This window comes from Pelecanus crispus, chromosome 1 (assembly GCF_030463565.1).
Source record: "Pelecanus crispus isolate bPelCri1 chromosome 1, bPelCri1.pri, whole genome shotgun sequence".
In the NCBI taxonomy this organism is placed as follows: domain Eukaryota; kingdom Metazoa; phylum Chordata; class Aves; order Pelecaniformes; family Pelecanidae; genus Pelecanus; species Pelecanus crispus.
Genome location: NC_134643.1, coordinates 133,755,678 through 133,775,336, shown reverse-complemented (window position 1 = coordinate 133,775,336; position 19,659 = coordinate 133,755,678). Strand labels below are relative to the sequence as shown.

At 37.3% G+C, this 19,659-nt stretch overlaps 1 protein-coding gene across 3 annotated transcripts in view; it reads right to left on the bottom strand.

Moving 5' to 3' along the window:
- The window catches only part of DMD (dystrophin), a 1,232,979-nt gene that overhangs the window by 121,523 nt on the left and 1,091,797 nt on the right, over positions 1–19,659 (bottom strand). For all 3 annotated transcript variants that reach the window (XM_075717957.1, XM_075717963.1, XM_075717968.1), the window contains one exon: positions 7,716–7,794. In XM_075717957.1, coding sequence (XP_075574072.1) covers positions 7,716–7,794 — 79 coding nt within the window. The remainder of the gene's footprint in view (positions 1–7,715; positions 7,795–19,659) is intronic.

Sequence of the window (19,659 nt, the reverse complement as noted above, 5' to 3'; positions counted from 1 at the left end):
AGCTCACAGTGCTGCACATGTGGATGGATTCACAGGCATTTTGGAGATAGCTCCTTCTCAGCTGCAATTCTGCTGTTCTTAAACCCAAGCAAGCACTAATTCCCTGCAATGCTAGCGGTACTGTCTGTTGCTGGAACACACATGCAGACATTTACTGAATATACCATTTTCAGAACACTTCTAATCAATTTGAAGAAGGAATTATTAGTCATTAGAAAGTTCAGCACATGATCACAGCCAATTACAATGATGGTCATTTTACAAGAATTATAAAAGAGGCCTTTGCATCCTGCGTTTCATAGAATCATAGAATCGTTTAGGTTGGAAAAGACCTTTAAGATCATCCAGTCCAACCATTAACCTACGCTACCAAGTCCACACTAAACCAATTAAGGGAAGACTAGACTAAACCATGTCCCAAAGTGCCACATCTGCCCATTTTTTGAACGCTTCCAGGGATGGTGACTCCACCACCTCTCTGGGCAGCCTGTTCCAATGCTTGACCACCCTTTCCATGAAGAAATTTTTCCTAGTATCCAATCTAAACCTCCCCTGGCGCAGCTTGAGCCCATTTCCTCTCGTCCTATCGCTAACTACATGGGAGAAGAGACCAACACACACCTCGCTACAACCTCCTTTTCAGGTAGTTGTAGAGAGCGATAAGGTCACCCCTCCGATTTCCTGCTGGAATCTTTATGGCCAACTTAAGATCTCTCACCTACAGCCTCAGGTCAATGTTATATGATATGATCTAAATAATGCACACCTTTAATCATGAACAGTGCTTCCAGAAGTTTCCAAATGCCACTTGTAACGCAAAATACAAAATCCATCTAATGCTCATTTTCTTAAATGTCACACTACTGTAAAATGGCAAAAATACAAGCATCTACTTGTTTAACAAAGAAATACAGCATGAAATACAGCAAAGTGATATAGTCTGTATTGATCTACATACCCCAAGTTACAGGTACTTCATATTGCTAACTTCTGTTGCACTCTTGAGCTCTTAGAAATAAAATCTCTAAAACTAGCTCATCAAATGAGGTCATAAAATGACCTAATCAAATTGGTGGTGATTTTTATGCAAATGGAATAAGATGAAGAGAAAAATAAATCTTTGGTAAATATTCGATGTCTCACATAGCAAAACATAACAGAAAAAATCTAATATATGTATATAGGATACACCTGTTGTATCACAGTCCTGGAGTCTGAGGACAAAGGAATGTCCTAAATTGAACACAATGTACATGTCATGACAACATGGGCACATGGTTAAATACATCAAAGTTAAACTTGGCAGTGTAAAAAATGAAGGAGTTTTCATTTAGGCTTCACAGATCCAATATTACTCAAAAAAGATTATAAAATATTGGGGGAAGATTCTGTTTTAGCAACATACTAATTCAGACAGTGGACAAAAGTATAATAGGCAATACCCATCTTTTATGTCTTATACTCATTAAGAGTAAAAAAATAACATTTGATTACTTGCAAATTACTTCACATTGCAGAATATAGGATTGTCTACCAACCAAGGATAAAATGCAGAAATTAATTAGGCTGCTATAAAAAAAAAAAAGACAATAATTTTCCTGACCACTCCCCTCCAAAACAACTCTGCTTTAAAATAAATGCTATACAGTATTTTTAAATTGGTGACAAATGAAACCAAGAAAACAAGAGGGAGAGATTTAGAATGAATTATTTTTAACTATCATTCTAAGGTATTTTTTATTGGAAGCTTTTTTCACAAAAAAGATATTAATTACAAGGAAAAATTGCTTGCTTCCAGGTGAAGAGAGGGGGAGAACATCATCATTTGAAAACAGACTTTATGATCTTGTTCAGAAATTTATATCCCAATGTATTATAGTGGAAAGGGTCACTTAGCACAAAAGTACAGGGAAGAGGAAAACATAGGTATAAAGCTGGAATTCCATAAATCTTTTTTCACTGTGATCAAATATATTACTAAGTTTTATGGAGAGATTCTTTGTGGTTTTCCTGAGAAGAAAGTATAATGTAAAAATTAAAGCCCACAAGAGAAGAACTGGTGATCGTATGACCTGATGACATACTTCCACTGTAAAATCTACTAATTTTATTCCAAAAGTAAGAACAAAGAGATTCTTTCAAAATATGCCAATGTTATATTTCTCTTAAAACCCTTTAGCAGTCAGACAAAGGCTAGCACAACCATAAGTTGTAGCTATGGTCACAATATTCTAAACAAGGAAGAAATGGACTGAAGACATTTTGCCCTAAGTTGAAGCCTGATTTACCCATCACACAAGTCTTGAGGTTGAATTGGTGCCCAGTGTTGCTACAAATTCACCATGATAATAATAGTGGCAAGACCTGTGAAGTGAACTTTTTTTTGTTGGTACTTTAATAGTTTTCTTTTTTTTTTTCTTCTTTCATATAAATGCAAAATTACTTCATGTGCTTCTGAAGAAGGAAAGAAGTTTTTCTAGCAGTCAGGCTCCTCTAGCTAATATGGCCACATTTAGATGTAACAATAAAATCCCTTTGCTTCCAGAGAGTTGTCAGAGTTAGGCTGATTCTTTTGTGACCACTTATCCTCTATCTTTATATTACTACCTGGTAATTTCTATTCAAAACATTACGTGATATCTGAAAATATTAAATCATATATCCAAAAGATATGGATGAATGGACATGGTTTTCAATGTCTGCATGGCAAAAGTGATATCTGGAAGATAATATAATATAATGTAACGTATGCAGTCAGAAATAAGAGAGAAAGGTATAGCTGTTAGCACTGGAAAAATAATCTATCAGGTGGATGGATAAAGTGTCTTAAGAGTCCTAGAGCCAGATGTCATTTTTGGAGTCAGATGTCCTAATTACTAGGATTTGCCCTTTTAAAGGTGTCTGCCTGTGCAAGAAAAGAACTTCACTAATCTTTGCTTTGCATAATAATCTAAGCACTCACCCAGAAGGTGGGACATGTGAGTACTTGACTTCTTTCCCAGCTTGAAGGAATTCAGACCCACATCTCCAATTTCTAAGGAGAGTGGCCTAAATAACTGAAGGAAAATGCAAAAGCACAGAAAGAAGAAGAAACAAACCAGATCTGAACCCTAACAGCTCTGAGCTTATCCAGAGAAGGAGAGATCTAGGTTACATAGCCCAGTCCTGTGATCATATTTTTTATTTTTAAGCAACAATTGTCTGACATAAAACACAGCAGATGTGCTCTGATCTGTTGGCTCCAGCATTCATAAACTTTCTGTTTCTGAATTAAAGCTGCTATGGTTGCCTCATTTTATGTTGAAGTCCGTGATGTTCCTGCTTGGAAGTCCAAAACTTAAAGGCATAGTTAGGTATCTCCAGTTAAAATACAGTTCCTAGCACATATTTAGGTATGCAGATGTAAAAGTCTGGTACTGATGTATCCAGGTAGCAGACACTTGTAGGCTGGGAAATACAAATCACAAAATGTTAGCTACATGTAAATCAGCTTTTTAGACTTGCAAACCTAAATGTTCTTTCTGTTCCTTGTATTTCCAGCTTCTTCACCTTAACAGAAGTCCATGTTTTCTGAGCTTGGGAATCACAAGCAGTGCCTGGGATCTCCCAGTCACACTCGTAAGTAATTGCCAGTTATATCTGAGCACTATTTCATGCAGTCACTTCATTGACGTGCTATACATACTAGCAGATGGCTCATACTGGAGCTGGACAGTAAATTACAAGGTTTGCTTATGCTTTTAAAAGATGTAATACTTTCTATTGTTCAGTGATCACAAGTAATGCACATGAATGAGCTATCACATTAAAAATAAGATTGATGGGAGGCTGGCTAGCATGGCAAGTGATATTAAAAACAATCTGACATCAATCCTACCTCTCATTTATTGCATCTCAAAAAAAAAAAGTAATAACTGTTGTGACAAATATAGGTAGGTCCTCCAACAAGAGACAATGAATACCATTCTTTGTAAGAGGCAGCATCACAGATAAAAATAAAGAAGTCAAACAAGTAAAATTATTCCAGAGGAGTCACTGAAAACTCTGGAGCTGGCATTATGTTTGAAATTTGCAGGTACTCTTTTTCACACTTCAGTTACTGTATATAGTTTCCAAATTAAGCACCATCATCCATGAGAGGATCACAGATTTTTTCAATTACTTTGCTAAATATTTACCAGTTTCTCTTTAATAGAAAGAAGATTTTTTTTTTTTTTCCCCCCACGCACTGATTTAGATCATTCTAATTAAACAGCAAAACCTTCAAAATCAACAAACTCACTCTGTGGATTCATGATACATGTCTTGCACATGTAACATTTATCAGCTATATCTTAAAAACTATTGCTGTGAATGCTGGGAGCCTCTGTCCTTGGCAAAGAATAAACTGAGGAGGAGCTGGGACTCTGTGGAGACTGGCAGGGTGAACTGAGCTTGGGGAAGCACGAAGGACTGATCTTCTGATCAAGGGCTGAGGTGAGAGAGCCCAGCAAAAAGTGTAGGGGGGCTGGAGAGAGGCAAGTTCATGTGCTAGCAGAAAGGTGAGGGCTAGTTTTGGTGAGAGTCCTTTATACTTGAGGGCAGCCCAAAGCCTTGATACAGAGACACAAGCGTCCTAGGTCCTTCATCATTACTTTTTTCGCTCACAACCAAGAGACATCTGAGTTATCCTGTGCCACAGTATAAATAAACACTGTCACCTGGTCATTTAGAATGAGTAGAGAGAGAAGGTTGAACTGCATGAAAGGACAATGGAGAAAAATTGCACCTAAATTAAAAATGCTACAAAGGAGGAAACTTCCCACCCACCACCACCACCTTTTTCATTCATTATCTCTAGCACACAGCTTCTTTCCCATCTCTCTCAGAAATAGCTATAAGAATAGCTCTTAGAACAGGCTGCATGTGCTTAGAAACAGGGACTACCACTTGATTCCTTGCCTGCACAGGGCATGACAGTTAGGAGGTCCCTGCATCACTGCCCCATTATTTTTGTGCTAGGTTTTCAACAGCCCTGTGCAGCTTTACTTCCAACCAAGCAGCAGCAGACAGATGATGCTGTAATTTCTATATGTAAAATAGTAACACATAAAAAGCATTACCACAGATTAGCAGCTCATATTTCTTTCTTCCGGATAGAAGTATAATTCAGTCACTGATTTAATGTGAACTTCACTACAGTACCACCCTTTTTGCAGAAGTACTTAAGGTAGATCAATTCTAAAAGGACTATTTTTCATATAAGTATGTAAACACAGTTGGGAGCTGAAGATCATCACTCGTGCCTTAAGGTGAGCAAGCATGTATAGTAGAGGGAAAGTTGACGCCGAGTTTGAGAGGATGAACTGATTATTACTAGCATATAAATTAGGTATGAAATTGCCAATAAATAGTTTATTTTCCTTACTTATTACAGTTTGCATTGATCTTATGTGTATCTCAGCTCCTTAGATAAAAATGCTCTGTGAGTTGAGCTTATAAAATAAAACCAGAGCGCAGAATTACCATGATTCATCTTTTCACTGCTGTTGCCACAGCTAGACTGATCCAACTTGGACTCTGCTTGCCATGCACTGAAAGATGATTTCCAAGCCATTAAATTCACCTTCATTTGACCTGCCCAATTCTGTTTGACAGCCCTTATGTTTGACTTGTTCATCCCCAAAAGTACAGATACAGAAACAACACTAGTGCCGGATGGCAAAGACTCTGGCACTCTCTCTCCTGCAGCGCTACCTCGCCAATAGGTGTACTCCCATCAGTGTAGGGATGCAGCAGAAGTAGTACATGAAAAGCATATAAAAGCATGTTATTTTCCTCAGGCGTAGTAATAGCACATGATACTGAGGAACTTGATGCTTTTGGAATTTTATACTTATGAAAGATGAGACTGACAGATGCACTGGCAGTTTTCAGTGACTGAACACTTATACTTCGGAAGAATTCTGTAGATATTTTCAGTGCTTCAAATACCTAACTTTTGAATGCACATGTAAGAATATGTATTTGCACACACATCTAAGAAAGAGAGAACAAACAAATACACATGTTCATCTTTTCTCAGTGATTTGGCTATTTCCAAAGTTAACACGTTTTCACCTGCCGCCTTTTCCTGAAGCGACCCTCAAATGGTGAGAAGTGTCCAGAATGATTTCCACTCTTTGCTGGCTCTGGTTAGTACACAGAATAATAATGTGTTGTGTCAGTGTCTCACTAATGGTGGGTGAACTAAAAGAGGTGACTATCATAACACTGAGCAACTTCTAGCTTGATCACATTTATCAGTAATAAGGCAGAATGGGTCTAGGACATAACTGTCACACAAGTTGCCTGGCTGCAGTCAGCACTGGCACAGAACAATGATGTGTTGTTCAGTGTGATAACATAGTTCAGGTCACTCTAGTCTCTTCCAGACTGCAATATAGGCTTGCTTAATTTACCCTTCCAATTTATTCTTTCACCAGGAATACACTGTGTGTCATAAGAAAAACAGGCATCTCCTTACATGTTGCATTCCTGTCATACACCCATAATTCTTGCATGTTCGATCTTGATAAGCCTAATTTGCAGATATATATATATTGAGCTGACAAATTATTCCCAGCAATTAAGAGTTCATTAAAAGAGATTTTGAAAAAGTAGTAGAAATTACAAAAATAGGGTTTATTTCTTCACAGGATCATGATTTGATAAAATAAGATGCAGGGTGATTCACTGTGAGCCTGCATTGTGCTTATATGGCAAACATTGACTCTGGGTTTGAAATTGCAGTTCACCCCACTGAGAATTTTCAGCTTCCCATTGAGATTTTCAGTGGAAAAATGGTTAACCAATTAAAATTACAATGCAGTATCAGCTGAAGAAAAGTTTGTCCTCTACTCCACTGTGAACATCGCTGTGCAATAATAGTAACATCTATTTCTGATATCTCGATAGCTTGTCCCTCTTGCATGCAGGAGAGCATTATCCTGTGACTGTGTTCTGTTCTGCTGATATAATCTCTTAAATAAAGTTTTATTGTTTGCTTTCCTTAATTGAAGTACAATAGAAAAGACACGGCCTTTTAGAAGCTTCACTTTAGTCACTGCCTTGGAACTTTGAAGGTGTTTCAAGTAGTCTTTCAGTGTACTTCAAAACATCCTTGGTAAAAGACTGTGTGTGGAGTTGGAGTGGGAATATTACTGGCAATCATATTTTATGCAGAGTTGTAAAAAGTTTACTTAACTGCCATCCTTCTGCCAACTTTCCCACTATGGTTTTGATTCTCGCTGCTCTGCTAAGTGATCAAATCCTGCAAAATATTTTTCTTGCAGGTCTTATTTTACCCCATTTTGGAGCTGAATATTTCTTTCAACAGATAAGCAAAATTCAAATTTTTTTGAATCCTTTCTCAGTTACAATAATCAGAAAATCTTATGATTTTTAATATAATTTTAATTCGCTAGTCCTAAAAGGGAATCTTCAAACAACAAAGACCAGCCTTGCATTGACAGATGTATGGACAAACGGACTTGATACTGGCAGATATTATCCTTTTGCCCTGGACAATATGAATTTATTTAACAGTATTCTGCTCCCAGTAATGAAAGAAATTGAATACCATTATAATATAGTCTAAAATAGAAACTCATAGCAACAATAACCGGCACACAGCTACAAAAATATCAATTAACTGTGTGTGCAAGCTGAGCAAGAAAAAATGGGAAATTACTCACTGGTAAGAAAATGCTGGGAAGTAGGGCCAAAATCCCTGTGAGCTTCATGCAGTTGCCTGATGCGCTCATCAATGGCCACCTGTTAAGAGAGAAAAAAAAATTACTCTCTTCTAAACAAATAACAAGTAGCAAATGTAGTCACACACTTTTTTCATTAGAGAACATTGTGTCTAAAATTAAGCAGGCTCCTGCAACAATCGTTAATCTTCAGGGCTTAACTGAGATTTAATGTGTCTTATACAAAAGAAAGGAGGTCAAAAAGGGTTTGGGTTTTGGTGGTTTTTTTTTTCCTCCCCAACTGTAACTGATGCTAGAACAAGTTAAAAATGAAAAGGCTGATAAATATATATAATATATAACAATAACACAACAAATTGGCCTATGTACCTGAAGAGAATACGACTGTTTCTTGCCAATATTGAAGTCAGAAACATTCCTCTATGTTAATACTTTTACAGAACTACCTCAAAAATACTTTTTCAGAGTATACTATTATAAATCAGCATGTGAAAAGCAGTCTCTTTTAATGTGCACATGATAACCATATTTTAGTTGAGTGCTGAAATGAGGTTAACCAAAGAGCATCTGGTACAAACATTTATCTGTTCTTTTAATCAGTCCAATCCTAGCCCCTCTATCCTTTCCTTGGAATAGTCCTTTGCAGAACATCAGTTGTTCCTGATGTTTTGTTGGGCTGGTGTACTGCATGAAAACACAGATGCTAGTTATAAGATTGGTTTTATCTTCACCCTTGAAAATCCCAGTAGAGTTAAGTATCAAGCAAGGAGCCAAGAGGGGGTGGTTGCTATAAGATTCTATAGTATATGGATGGCATCTACCAGCAGCTTTAGAGCCTATATGCTAAAAGGATACCATCATTAAGTTAGGCCTAATAACAGGGTTAGGTAAAGCAAGGAAGAACGTTTGAAAGCAATGGTAGGATATTTTAGAAATGTATTAAGTAAAATAACTGATTGGAAGTAGATTCACTTAACTTAAATATTGCCTGTAAGAAAAAGTGTTGTATCAATGCTTGCAAAGCACAAGGTAAAAGTGATTAGTCTGTTTTTATCGTCCTAATTGTAAGAGACATAACAAGGAAACAGATAGGTTACATGAGTAAAAAGCAATCCACATTTTAAAACTTTCAGGGATTTTTTTTGGTTGGTGGTAGGAAGGAGCAATCATATAACAACTGGGCATGATTCAGTTAGAAAGGAAAAATAATGATAGAATTGACTAGCTCTTTGATATGGCTGTGTTTGTTTGCCAAATAACCCCTAGCCCCCAAAATCTCGTTTCACTAAACACAAAAGAAATTTAACATCAGGATGTGGTTTCTTTGCTTACAGTTTCAAAACTGACACTATGACCAAAAAGCCCTCCAACTCCTTTCTTTCCTCAAACCATTTTTCAGATGCTTTTCCTGCAGCTTCCTCATTTTCTATGCCTTCCTTTCTCCTCCAGCTTCCTGTACACAAACACAATCAATGTGATGTTTTGTTAGTCCCCATTGACCAGCAGCTCCCCACATATCTCAGCTACTAGCATATCGCCATGTAGCCTCTGTTCTTATTTCTGCTGTCTTCTTGAATCCAGAATTGCTCTCAGAGAAACATTTATGTTGGTAGGTCTAGGGCAGGCACATGCTGGTTCAGTCCTATGACCTGTGCTTTTTCTGTTTAATCTTGCTGATTGCTTAGCTAGATAAAACTAAGCCTAGGAAGAGGCTGAACTCTGGATAACTTCTGAAATTGTGGGCAGAAGAAGGCTGGGTAAAGGACAATTTAAGCCTAGAGTGAATTACATGGGCAGATGTTCTGTTAAGCCATGCTTCATACTAGGGACTGGCTTTGGGCTTGATTTCACACCTAATTCACAGCGTAGATATAAGCTAGGGAAGTCTATAGGTGCATAGAGAACAATGATAAGGCTGCTTCTTGTCATCAATATAATAATTAGCTTAAGTATAGAAGCATAAACTAATGTGATACTATTTTTAATCAAGAAATGGCCTTTCAATGAAGGCTAGGAAGATAATCTTAAACATACCTAAAACAAACACATGCAAATAAAAAAAATACTGGAAAAATGTTAATGGAATTGTATTTACTCTTTGGAATCCTCTTAAAAGTATACCTCTTAACATACCTATTTTGTCATTAGGACATTATCGGTTAGTAAAGAAACATAAGGCTCCTCCTTTATATTAGTGCTTACTTTTCAATAAGTCAACTAGGATGGAAAAAGTACCTTCTGGCATGCAGAATCTCTAAAGAGAATGAGAGCTCTACAAATACACAGCAGGGAGCAGTGTTTCATATAGGAGAATGACAACAGCCAGCTTGTGGTTAGAATAGGGTATGGGAACCCTTTGGTGTGTGTGACCACGGCCAGCTCACAGCCCATACAACTTCTTTAAGTGTGCTAAAACTGAGAATTTCAATCATTTCAGAATATCTAGGTGAGCTTTGAGCTGCACAAAATTATTAAACTGAGGTTTTTAGCCATATATGCACATCCAGCAAAATAAAATACCTTACACACTTCAGGGTAAACTTGAACAATGAACAGCCTTGGATATGAGCCAGGGAACACCTCTGTCTAGAGGTAGATTTTGTCAATATAGAGAGGAATAAAACATTGGGACATCTTGAGTATTCTCCAGAAAATATCACCTGAGAACACAAAAAGTTATTCCATTTGGCTGCCAGGAAATGCCAATACATCAATAAATGGTATCAATAAATTTTAGGTGCCAAAAGATGAACTTACTGTTGATGGTAGAGCAAGGAAGATTATTGCAGTTAGTGTCTATGAATTTTACCAAGACTAAGATGTAAATGATAAAATAACAGAATTTGAAGCCACAATAACTGGGGTTATTGCAAACAAAAAACCACACCTCAACAAACAATGATTACTTAAAATTACAGAATAATGTGTCTCTGACCCAATAAAATCAGAGTTGCATTTGGCTTTGTGGCTTACACCCTAACTACCTGAAGAAGATGAATCATATCTACCTAAGTCTTCATAACTGATTTGTGATTCTTGAAAATATTCTCACTGGCATATAAGTTTTTTTAAAATTCATTTTCTAAAACAAGGCATTGGTAATTCCCAAATTTCACATTTTGTCTTGTTTTCTTCCAAGTCAATAGAAATAGGTTCCTCCAATATAAGCACAAACAGTACTCTGTATTTTTGTATGCTATGCTCTGAACCAAGCGCAGCTTTCCTTAGAACAAAATGATGTGAAAAACTGGAGCTGTGTGTCAAGACAACAGCAAAATTTTCAACCCAATTCAAGCATTTATTTTTCTTCTTTTAAATGGAAGAAAAGATATATACTGTTAATGAAGTATGCAAATACCTCCCCCTGCCATGTCTCAATAGCCAAAGGAAAAATTATGTCTGCTGATTTCAGTAGTCTCTTCCTACTAGTATCTGCTTAGCCAGACTAACATGAAAAAGTAATCATTTTACTTGCACAGTTACCCATACATAACATGCAAGACAGGACTATGGATTGGATTTGGGTATCTTTTAGGTAAAACTCTCTACAGTATTTTTCCATGTCATGGTTTAACCCCAGCCAGCAACTAAGCACCACGCAGCTGCTCACTCATTCCCCCTGTCCTGGTGGGATGGGGGAGAGAATCGGAAGAGTAAGAGCGAGAAAACTCCTGGGTTGAGATAAGAACAGTTTAGTAACTGAAATAAAGTAAAATAGTAGCAGTAATAGTAACAATATAATAATAATATAGAAAGCAAGTGATGCACAATGCAATTGCTCACCACCCGCCAACTGATGCCCAGCCAGTTCCCGAGCAGCGATCGCTGCCCCCCTGGCCAACTCCCCCCAGTTTCTATACTGAGCATGATGTCATATGGTATGGAATAGCCCTTTGGTCAGTTTGGATCAACTGCTCTGGCTGTGTCGTGTCCCCCCACCCCAGTTTCTTGTGCCCCTGGCAGAGCATGGGAAGCTGAAAAGTCCTTGACTAGCACAAGCAGTACTTAGCAACAGCTAAAACCTCAGTGTGTTATCAGTGTTATTCTCATACTAAATCCAAAACACAGCACTATGCCAGCTACTAGGAAGAAAATTAACCCTATCCCAGCTGAAACCAGGACACTCAACAAGTAATGTTACAAAAAAAAAAAAAAAAAGAAAAAAAAATCAACAGGTGGATTTCTAAAAAGTCAGCTGTTGCTTTATCTGAATCAAGACAGGAGAATTTGGTTTTAACTGACCAAAACCTTTTTATATCTGATGTTGACTTAAAAACAAACATCAGGATTTTCTGTAATAGGGATACTTGAACTGTTACTTCACTGAGAATGCATGCTTGAAGAGACATGTGTTTTCATTATTTATTTAATCCACTGTTTTACATAACATTTATCTTCTTTCAACCATAACAAATGAAAGAGCCACAGCAGTGCAGTAAACATTATACTTGAAGCTGAAGATGGTAATACTAAAAGTCCTATACTGATTTTAAGTGATATTGACATGGAACATAAACAGCTTCTGCTAAAGAAGTGATCAAATTAAAAAAAAAAAAGTTACTTCAAGTTCCTATCCTTTAAAGACTTTGAAAACATTTGATGAAACAAGTTCTGTTTTCCATCATTTGAATGCAGCTGTGTGAACTGAATATATAATCAGGCTCACATAAACAAATTACAACAATAACTAAAGCAAAGCTATGTCATGTACTTGTTAGGAATAGTTTGTAAGTACTTTACCTAATGTAGGGGTTCAACCTTGAAAACACTTGTTATAACAGCTCCACTGAAATCAGAATAAGGATTTGACGTGGGTCTACTAATAAATTCCCCCCCTTTTTTTTTTTTAATTTTGCTGGGTTTTAACTGAGAACATTTTTATTACATCTAAAGTGTTCTTTTATGTTTATGTCCACACTGCAAAACAGGCCTAGATCAAGAAGGAAAATTAAGTTGTTTGATTCTCAGTATTTCCATGTTCTCAAAAAGTACCTAACACCAACTATTAAGGTGTGCTGGAGTTGCTGAGCTATTCAGAAAGGTACGCTGGAGGAAGGAGGCATACCCATCATGTTGTTAAAGTTGTGCCTGCAAATAGTGAGTGGCCTCAGCAAAGAGCTATAGAAATGGTCCCTCTCTTGGTGCATAAATTTTGTACTCTTGGATGTACAAATTCCATACTGGGACAACATAATACTCAGCCTAGGTCTAGCACTGTGTCTTAATCCTGCCCCAGTTTTCCCCATAGCTTTGATGTCCAACTGGACAAGTTCAGTAGAGGAAGCTACCTCTGGGGTGCTTACCTCCCAGACAGATGACCTCTCTGATCAGTAGGCTAAAACGTACTCTGCAAAATGAGTGACTCCAATGGCATATGAGTGAAGGTGACTAGCTGAATGTTTGTGCTCAGCACGCTTCGAGAATTCACATTCAACGATCTTTGCAAGGAATTTATTCAAAAAAAGTCTTATTTGTGACTCCACAAAAGGTCACAGACAAATGGCCAATGAAGCTTGTGATGATGTGTAGTGAGAAAACATCAGGCAAACAGGGAGCATTACAGGTGAACATGTGAATGCCTCCACCTTTGTTAGCATTGAGGCAATTCGGAAAGAGTCTTCGGTGGGTTCCAAGCTCTAATTCAAGAATCACACCTGAATTACAAGTCAATTCACTTCTCTATCACAGTCCTCTGTTTGGACACACCCTTTTGTAAAGATGAAGAACAAAGCATACAAAAATATTAAAATGTTACATGTCTATTAAACACTATTTATGTACCTCCCTTCTTGATATATTCAAATAATGTCTCTTGCAGTGCTTCTTAAAGAGATCTAGCATGCAACTGCTTTTGGCTTTCCTGGTCAATGTGAACAGTAAACGTGCAAATGCACACTCTTGAGCAAAAAAGCACAAACACCTACAGTTCTTCCTAAATGACACCGTAACAAAAACACCTTTGCTGTACTATAGCATAGTTTAGTTCAACTGCTGCCGTGCTAGTGAAACAGCTAAAAAGATGAATTATACACTCATCTCTCCCTGCTTGAAGGCATTACTATCTTGCAAAGACTTCCTGTAAAAAAAATTAATAATTTTCTTCTCGTTCTAATTTTTAAACTGCAATCACATATGTTTGTAATATTTACATTTTTCTCAGAATATTTGATAAGCAAGGAAATAACAAAGCTTATTACAGAAACAGAGGTTAAATTATCATCCCTTAGCCTCTTGTAGTGTGATCAAGTTGCCATAATTGAAAATAACTGTCAATTTTCTCCTGAAGGGCTAGGAAGAGATGTAACTACTTCAGAAGAAACAATGTGCAGGACAATGAATCAAAACCCATTCTGTTGGAGTGATTATTTGAATTCACTTAAAAAAAAAACCCAAACAAAACCCCACCCCAAAACAACTCTATGTGTGACACCAGTGACATCATCTGAAAAGTCAATGCAGTTGAAAATATAAAACTAGCAAATGAGAAGCCCATACAATTGTATGTCATATATCTTTGTACATTATACCTCTTGGGGCCCACCCTGGTTTATTTCTAGGTGGATCTTTTTAGAAATATCTTAATTTGCCAAGCAAAGTAAGGCACTAAGTGGCTTTTTTTTTGGTTGTTGCTTCTATGTTTACTCTGCACACTTTCTTACGTGTCTGCAATTTCTAAGTCAACTTTTATTCTTTCTAGGAAAAAAAAAAAAGATCTTTTTGTCTTTGATGCTCATGGAAACAAACAGCAGCATCTACTACCCCTATTTTGAAGCCAAATCATGCTGTCATTGAAAGGATTTAATAGTGTCATGTGTTATTTTAGTAGGGGATTTTAATACTATAACAGAAGAAATATTTTCTCTTCCTGATTCACCATTGCTAGGTCTACTGACTTGCTAGCCAAGAGCTAGAATCCCAACCTGAAGTGTAGAGAAAAAATGTGGTTTGTTTTTCTTAAAAGAAAATGAAACTTTTCCTCACCATATTTCTCTGAATAAAATATACCAAATATAGGCAAATATTAGAAAGTCTTTCAATCCACCAAGAACACAACTTCAAATAGGGGAGGGGGAATGGGTTTCGTTAAGTGCTATTTTGTCAAATTACTTCACTTACTTTCTATTTTAAGATCTCTGATAGAAGAGTGGGGAGGTCAGGTAGATATCATCTATCCCACTCAGTGCAGTTAGACATTTTACATTTGAGCTTAACTTCTTTAAATTATTATTCATTTGAAACACAGCAACAGCATAAACTCTTCTGAGGTCAGAAAAATATTCTTTTTGTAAGGACATCTAAGGGCACAGGCAGCATAATTTATAGACACTAATTACATAATTATGCTGCCCCCAATGCAGGCATATTAAAAGGAAAGCGTGTGAATAACGATTTTTACTACTTATTAGCATGAGACAGTGGAAATGAGATCACTAGTTAAAAAAAAATGCAAAATATAAAGATTTAAGACAATTGTTGAATGGCTAAGTACGCCTGGGTTTCTGAGGAAAAATGGCAAGAGGAAAAGAATAGAAGATTCTCATCTAAACAGCTATATTTAGCGCAGCAGCAAAATGACACACAATATCCTTTTTCAAAATTTGCTTCACCAAAGGCTGTTCTCATGAAAAGAGAAGGGCAATTTTCTGTATTAATAAGCATGCATACATACAATACTTATTAAAATAACCCGCCTTTAATTCCACCACCATATTCATAGCATTTCCACAGCCTCCTGACCTTGACTCGAATCACATCCAATTTGACCGCATATCAAAGGAAACTGGCTTCTACAAGACCCTCTTTAATGTTACCCAGCAGTTCCCCTCCCAAGAGCTGAAAAGCTTCTTTCTTTTCTCTCACTGACTCAGAGCTGCCAAAGCAGTACTAGGCTGTTTGTTACAAATCAATAAAGAGGAAGATCTGATCTACTGTACTTCTAATAGCTACTGAATTCAGCCACTCACTATTCCTTGTATATTAGGAGATAAGGATGGATTTAAATAAGCACACTTTGTGCTGTTAATGAGGAACAGCTGGGGAAAAGGCAATAGATAGTCATTGTTCTCAGCTGCTGAACTTCAGGTTTAAGTCTTGATATTTACTGAGTTGAAAGCACAGGAAAGGACAATTAGTTTCCTGGTGAAAACTTCTGTAATCTGAAATATTTTGAGAGTGTAAAAAACTAAGATGATACATGCTTATTTTCCACGTGAAAGAAAAAATTGATAAAAGTAATGTTACTCACAGGCATTTACAGCTGTTACAAAGATTAAATTCAAATTCCAAGATTTATGGGTCATGGTAGGACTTTATACTTCAGCAGACTGAAATCTGAGTGACTTCGTGCAATTCTGCTTTCAGTAAAAAAAAAAAGAAATCCTAAAATCTAGTAGGATACATGTGTTGTACCTTGACTGTTTTTTTTAATCTTCAGATGAAACGAGAGTAAAATGTAATAAAAATTCAGGAAACATCTTAAAGCCCTGGGCATAGAACCTTAGAAAACAGTAAATAAAAGAACAATCTCCTTGACTTAATATGTCTATTGCAAATAAGCAGCCGTGGCTTCTTAGGCTTTTGTTTTATAATCCTAAATCAGTGAACTTCAGTCTTTGTGTATCTCTATGCCTAAGGAAAGAAAGTTAGGTCTTCTGGTTTAAACAACAAAAACATTGACATTTAGAGGGAATAAACCACTTGTAAACCCTGTGAAATCTTAAGAACAAACATCTTTAGGAAACCGTTCTTTTAAAAAATATTACTTGTTTTGTTTTGGATAAAACATATTCTGTCAGAGAGGCCTAGCATTTGACATCTCCATTGCTGCTGTAAAAGCCATCACACATGCTGGTGGGGGTTCTGCAAGGGAATTGGCTTTCACGTCACTGTATGTTCCTCATTTCTATTCATGCGCTTTTGTTCAGTATAAAATATTCTATGAAACTGATATGAGCTGAGTGTGGACTTGGCCTTTTAAAAGTACAAGAAACTGCTGCGCAGTCTTCCATTCTTGAGCATTTTATTAACAAAGGTTTCAAATTCTAGACTTTCCAGCCACTTTAATTCTTTTTTAATATTGCTTTTTGTATGTAATTTAATCAATCTGAACTATTTTTCTTCCTAATTCCTTGCAGAATTTTATAGTATACCAAGAAAGTAATTTTACAAATGATGATAGTTAGCAACCATTTTTTCACAAAACAGCACTGCACCAATGAAAAAGTTTTCACTTCACAATTTACATTAGCTTCAAATATATAAATACCCATTGACAGCCCTCACTAGATTCCACTCCAAGTGGGCTGTGGCTTGCCTAACCACACCTCTGTGTGCTTGGGCAGTGCCTCTATATTCCTCCCAGGTTACCTGTCCTTGCTCCTCCTTTCTGTATAGTCCTTTTTTATGTCTGAGTTTTGCCAGGAGCTCCTTGTTGATCCATACAGGCCTCCTGGCATTTTTGCCTGTCTGCCTGCTCTTCAGGATGGACCAGTTTTGATCTTGCAGAAGGTGATACTTGCGTACCGACCAACTTTCTTGGACCTCTCTTCCTTCCAGGGCCTTATCCCATAGGATTCTTCCAAGCAGATCCCTGAAGAGGCCAAAGCCTGCTCTCCTGAAGTCCAGGCTTGTGGACTCATGGCCACTGCAGCCAAGACTGCCTTCGACCTTCACCTCCCCAATGAGCCCTGCCTTGTTTGTGAGCATGAGGTCCAGCAGAGCATCTGCCTTCATCGGCTCCTCTGTCAGTTGTGTCAGGAAGCTTTCATCAACACTATCCAGAAACTTACTGCATCACTTGTGACCTGCTGTGTTGTCCCTCCAGCAGATAATCAGGCTGGTCACCCATGACTCCTGTCTGTACAAGGCCTCAACCAGTTGTTCTTCCTGTCAGGTGGCCTATGGCAGACACCCACTACAATGTCACCCATACTGGTCTGCTCTTTAATCCTCACCCATAAGGTCTTAATCGGATCCCCATCATTCCTAGTTTAAAGCTCTTCTTTATGTATCTTCTGTACAGCCCCACAAAATATACTCCTTAAAGCTCTGACTATGCAGACCTATAGATTCAGTGATTTCTGTTCTGCCTTCTGGATAAGGCTGAAACTATATATACTCTTAGTTCTGTATTGTAAGCTGGCAAAAAGAGAAACTAAAATGTACATGCTACCCTGAACCTCTGGAAGGTTATTGATCTTAAAATAAATCTAACATTGATGCAGTTTGACATTTTCAAATCAATGGGAACTGGGCCCTGCAACGAGGGACAGAACGTGCTCTGTAGTAAGTAAAACCGTCTAGTCTGGAGCTCAGCATGGCATATGTTCTTTCTGAGATCAAATCTTACTTTAGAGATCAAGGCACCTGCACACTATATGCTTTGAAATGTTTCCACAGGTTTTTTTTTTTTTTTTTTGATAACAGTCTATCTATCCTTCAGGATTACTCATCATCCATAAGACTTTTAGGTGATATACTGAGACCATCTCTAGGCACTGTAACGAAGAGACATGTAGATCAATTGGAGAGAGCCCGGAGAAATTAACAAGAATGATGGTGACCTACAACGAAAGGTTGAGTGAGCAATTGCAGTTAAAACTGAGGAACAGAAGTCTTAGGAAATCAGGAAACAGGGACAAATCTGAAATGATAATTAGTCCTCTTTTTTCCTGCTATGAATATATAAATTTCTGTCTTGTCAGTGGTATTAGATCTGATTTAATTGTGCTAAAAACACAGGGTATTTGGAGGGTTCTGGATTACAAGTTATGATGAGCAGTATTTATAAGGAAAAAATTCTGTCATGTGCTTTCTATATTATTTGTGTTGAATATCATAAGCAGCTTGCATATGAAGATATAGGCTCTTCAATCATTCTGCTGGGAAACAGAAGAAATTAGGTGAAACCTATTTTTCAAATCTTGGGAGGAACAGAAGAGGAATTCCTTCAAGTACAAACCCCAGTTTTTCACCTCTTATACAATGTGCTCTTGTACCGAAGTTAGGGGAAAGCCTAGTTCCCAAAACCAGAAATTCAGATTATTGGAGGGGAGGGAGGATGGAATGCACTCTAATACAAATTATTCCTAAAACTGAAGATATGTTCTATTTCACACATAAAGTTCATAATGTTTCCAGAACTGTGAAATGTCATTAGCACGTTACACTCACAAGCATCTCCCATATTCTCTGCAAATCTGCAATGATGATGGTCTTCTCCACTGAAGGCAATGGAAACACAAGCGATTTGATAGAAGCTCAGTTCCACCCTTTTCCTCCCTCTTTCCCTCTTAATCCCCCGACAGTCTCATCAATTCTACATACAGATAATTCCTCAACCATTTTAAATCAAGAAGGTTTCAGCAACTTAAGAAAAGGGAAAAAGTTGTAAGATACACTACTTCAAAATAGCAAATGTAAAATAACTCCATTCTGTGCTTTCTGTGACTCATTGCACAAACTTGATACTTTTTTCTCTCCCATTTCTACCTCAAGTGAATTTCAAGGGGTGTGTTCTTATTTCTTCAGTCACATTTGTACTACGTAGCGTCTTACTCCGCAGGAGGTCTTACAGATTTCACTGAAACTATTAATGGAAAGAGTTACTGTTTTGCATGAGAGAAGGCATCTGGATTGGGACAGGATACAATAGAAAACATCAGCTCCAGTGAGAAATCTTTACGAAAGATGTGCTGGGGATTAAATTTTCTCTGTCAAATGCTTACAGAAAAGCAACTTGCAGCAGGGTAGTACAGGACATTGATCTGGAAAACCTATCTTGAGGCCATTAACAGCTCCCATTACTTAAGAAAAAAGTGGTACATGTAGATTTTGGGTACATCACATTTACGCTCTTGTCATAGTTCTTAAAATAGTATACAGGCATCTCAGAGGTAGAGAAAAGTTTTGTAGGGCTACATTGTCA